The sequence below is a fragment of the Etheostoma cragini genome, chromosome 14 (genome assembly GCF_013103735.1).
Source record: "Etheostoma cragini isolate CJK2018 chromosome 14, CSU_Ecrag_1.0, whole genome shotgun sequence".
Taxonomy (NCBI): domain Eukaryota; kingdom Metazoa; phylum Chordata; class Actinopteri; order Perciformes; family Percidae; genus Etheostoma; species Etheostoma cragini.
In genome coordinates, this window is record NC_048420.1 from 24,173,988 (window position 1) to 24,177,831 (window position 3,844).

General features: G+C 42.6%; 1 protein-coding gene and 1 long non-coding RNA gene across 2 annotated transcripts in view; one reads left to right on the forward strand and one right to left on the reverse strand.

Annotated features, from left to right (window-relative positions):
- The window catches only part of LOC117957217 (collagen alpha-1(XIV) chain-like), a 146,732-nt gene that overhangs the window by 69,490 nt on the left and 73,398 nt on the right, over positions 1 to 3,844 (reverse strand). The window contains exon 14 of the mRNA XM_034892813.1: positions 1,892 to 1,944. Within this exon, the coding sequence (XP_034748704.1) occupies positions 1,892 to 1,944 (53 nt within the window). The remainder of the gene's footprint in view (positions 1 to 1,891; positions 1,945 to 3,844) is intronic.
- On the forward strand, positions 256 to 3,243 carry LOC117956502. Its single transcript, XR_004659285.1, has 4 exons — positions 256 to 381; positions 557 to 696; positions 1,862 to 1,994; positions 3,199 to 3,243. It is a non-coding gene; the product is annotated as an uncharacterized LOC117956502 (long non-coding RNA).

The window sequence follows — 3,844 nt, forward strand, 5'->3', positions numbered from 1 at the left end:
AACCGAGACCTTAAGGGATTAAGACAGAGACAAGACAGAGACTTTGAGGGGTTTAGACAGAGTCAAGACCGAGACTTTAAGGGGTTGAGACCTAGACTTTGAGGGGCTGAGATGGAGTCAAGGGTTAACCAAAGCTCCCATGTCAACCGAGTTTTTCTTACTGTGACGGCCCAGAACATCTGGACACCATCCAGGCTGCACATCTTGGATAAATCAAAATACATGTCATTGTTGTTTTGGTGCTGTGTCTGCAGGTGGATGTTGGCCTTGTGACAACCTGGTTGCTAAGAAACCTGACCTCGCTGACGGAGTACACAGTCGGGGTCTTTGCCGTCTACGATGAGGGCCAAGCGGAGGCCACGACCGACAGCTTCACCACAAGTACTAGGAACCACTTTGCTTTACCGTCCATTATGATGTTTAGGTGCAGCAAACAGTCACCTAAGCCTTATTTGTTATCTGATCTAGCTTTTCCAACGTTCTGGACACAGACAGACACAACATAAGCTTTCAGGTTTATTGTTACCATGGTAACCAGAAGTGTGTTTGTGTGTAGAGACCGTCCCCGAACCGCTAGGTCTGAAGAGCAGTGACATCTCCACAGACAGCTTCAGGGTGTCTTGGCAACACCCAGCCTCTGATGTGGTGATGTACCGACTCACCTGGACGCCCACCGATGGAGGGGACAGCGAAGAGGTAGGGGTGGGTGGGTGTGTAGTGTGTGTGTGTGTGTGTGTGTATTAACAGTTGTCCAGGTTGCAGATACACAAGGCTGCACTCCGCTAAATAAACTCCTTTTGGCCGGTTGTACTATCTCATTCTTTTTCTCACTACCAGACAGTGGGTGACCTAAACAGAGATTCAAAGTGCAGTTGCTCTTTCCCTTCAGCATTGGTTTTCTCTACAGAGTTTGCATAACCGTATTTTCTGGACTATAAGTTGCTCTGGAGTCTAAGTTACATCAGTCAATGAAATGCAAAAAGCATATATAAGTCGCACTGGGCTATAAGTCACATTTAATTAAAAATTAGAAATTAGAAATTCATTTCACAATAAAAGACCAGACATTTAATCTGGAAAGGCAAGTTATTCAACTATACGATAGCACACAGACCAACAGGCTGAATACGGCAGGTGTCCGGTATGTTAATGTAACACATTAACAGTTATTCAACTATACAGAACAACTACCAGTCGGAGAGATGTAACTGCACCGTCGACAAGCCTCTCCCGACAGCACGTTGTTCAAGTACCCGTTCATGGACTTGTTCTTCCAGCAAGAAGGATTTTCTTTTTGGGGGCATTTTGTTTGTGTTCAGTCCTTCTCTGTTGTTTTTTGGAGCAGCAGATAGTTGTCACCAGCCTAGAACGCCTTCTCGCGGCTGTATATGATAATGTTTTCAGTATGAATTAACATTTACAAACTTGTTAAATTACATATATTTTGTTATATTAGTCGCACATGTGTATAAGTCGCAGGACCAGCCAAACTATGAAAAAAGGTCTGACTTATAGTCCGGAAAATACAGTATTTATCAATTTTAAGATCCTTAGACACTTGAACGCCTTCACTTGGGGTTAAAACGTCGAGAACAATTTACTGTTTCCCAGTAGAGTACCATAACCTCAGACAATCACGGAAGGCTTGCATCATGTGGACGCGCCGACAGTTTTGTTGTCATTACTTTAATTCTTCATGGGGGCAACAGAAACTTCGCACTGTAGCTTTAACTCAAAACAAACATGTATTGTGAACTGATTCAGATCAGTTTACCTCCAGATGTTCTGTATCAGCCGTACATCTGGTCTCGTCTAACACCAACATCCATCCCTCTCTTCCCCCTTCTTTCTTTCTGTTCAGGTTCTGGTGAAGGGAAACATTAACACCTACCTGATAAAAGGACTGAGCCCCGTCACGGAGTACGAAGTCCTCCTCGCTGCCATCTACGCGAACGAGGTCGAGAGTGACGAGGTGGTCCTCGTAGAGTCCACAGGTAAATGACACCTGCAACTTCTGGACGCTGTTCAATTCCTTGGCTCTTATCACCGCAGATAATAGAGCTCAACAGTGGATCTGGTAATAAAGCGTGCATTTTGTCCATAAGGATTTTTAAATTATGAGCCATAATGTCTAAGGCTGCATTCACACCTCTATGACTTGTTTTTAAGTTTTGAGCCAAAAGCGATTGCCGTGCACCCAAATGTTTTTAAGCTCCAGTAGAAGAACTAAGAACCTCATATCTTATCAACATCCTGGTATACTGGACACAAACAGGAGGCAGTGTGGAGACTCCGTCCACTGCTGGTAGTTGCCATAACATTAGAAGCTTTGGTCTGAGAGACCGAGACCCATCAGGCGGAGAAAGGTTGGCGTCAGCGTCGGTGTTTGCGGCCATAAGCCTGCTAGCACACATGTAGAAACATGCCAAAAAGCTGCTTTTAGGCAGCCAGAATTGGCGAGGAGGAAACGCTCCGCAATACAAGTCAATGGAGAGCAGAGTTCTTCTTCTCCTCCTGTAGTTCACTCTTGGGTTGTCTTCCCGCCGACCTGGAAATGTCAAAATTTAAAATGAAAATCCTTTGATCAAGGTTATAGTCGTATTTTTCGACCCGTTTGTGGCTTTTCTCCAATGGATTTTGATACTTTTTCAAAGTTTTTTAGCCTTCTGAAATTTTGGGAACTTTTGGTTTTCCCCCAATGTTTTGTCTTTTCAAATTTTTGTCATTTTATTTGACAATGGTTGACATTTTTGTCACTTTCATTCACATTTTTTTCTCTTTTTTTAAGTTCTTTTATCCAGGTTTTTTTCCTCCAAATTCTATAAAATTGATAAAAAACAAAAGAAATTCAATGAAAGTAGTGAACTGATTAATTATTTAACGTGTGAGGAGCATTGTTTGGGACCCTCCACGTTACTTTTTTGGAGAATTTGTTTGAAAGAAACCCAAATTTCTGATATAGAAACTTTTTGGAAAGGGGTCAAATTTGACCCGAAGACAACAGAAGCATTAAAAAACTAATTTAAACATGTGCTGCTTTGCCAGTCTGTAATCTGTCTTTAAGTTATATAATCTTATGTCTGTAAACCACTCGGTGGAGAACATTTTCCAGATGGAAACAAACTCCTTTAACTCTTCATGCATCTTCTAAGAATTGTCGAGTAGATAAATAAAATGTTTTTCTTGTTTCATTTTCAGTGAAAAGAGCGACCGCGATGCCCACGACGACCGTCACCACAGCAAGTAAATATTCCCCATGTTACTCCAGCTGTTGTGATGTAATCTGTTTGTTTCTCTCCACCTCCCTTCTTCTGTTTTAATAAGCATGTCTTTAATACCGTGAGAGTAGAAAGATAAGAAACGGGCATCAGAAGAAAGGAGGATTGGTTCAAGGTTGGTTCACACTGATAAATCTTCAAGGGAGGAAAACAGTGTTTCAGTTTATGGATCGAGTTAAAACGGATGAGAGAGGCGCTTAGTGGGCTGCAGTGCAGGGGTGCAGTCTAGGTCTTTGTAGCGAGTAAACTGAGGTCTGCGCCTCCCAGCTGGTGCCTCGGCCGGCGTAGTGCCATGGAGCTGCAGGGTCTCACTGGGCTCCTCATGTGAAGGACAACGCTCTGGGATATTATCGGACGATATTAGGCATTTACAAATCTATCTTTTTTTAATATTCATCAGAATCATTCATAATGACACAAATGATTATGATAAATGGGTATTTAAAAAATAAAAACGGACGGTCAACCATGATATGAGCATTGTCGTTTGTCCACCAGAGGACGCTCTACAACGTCCTTGTTAGTGATGGCGTTGCATAGTCTGTCCACCAGAGGACGCTCTACAA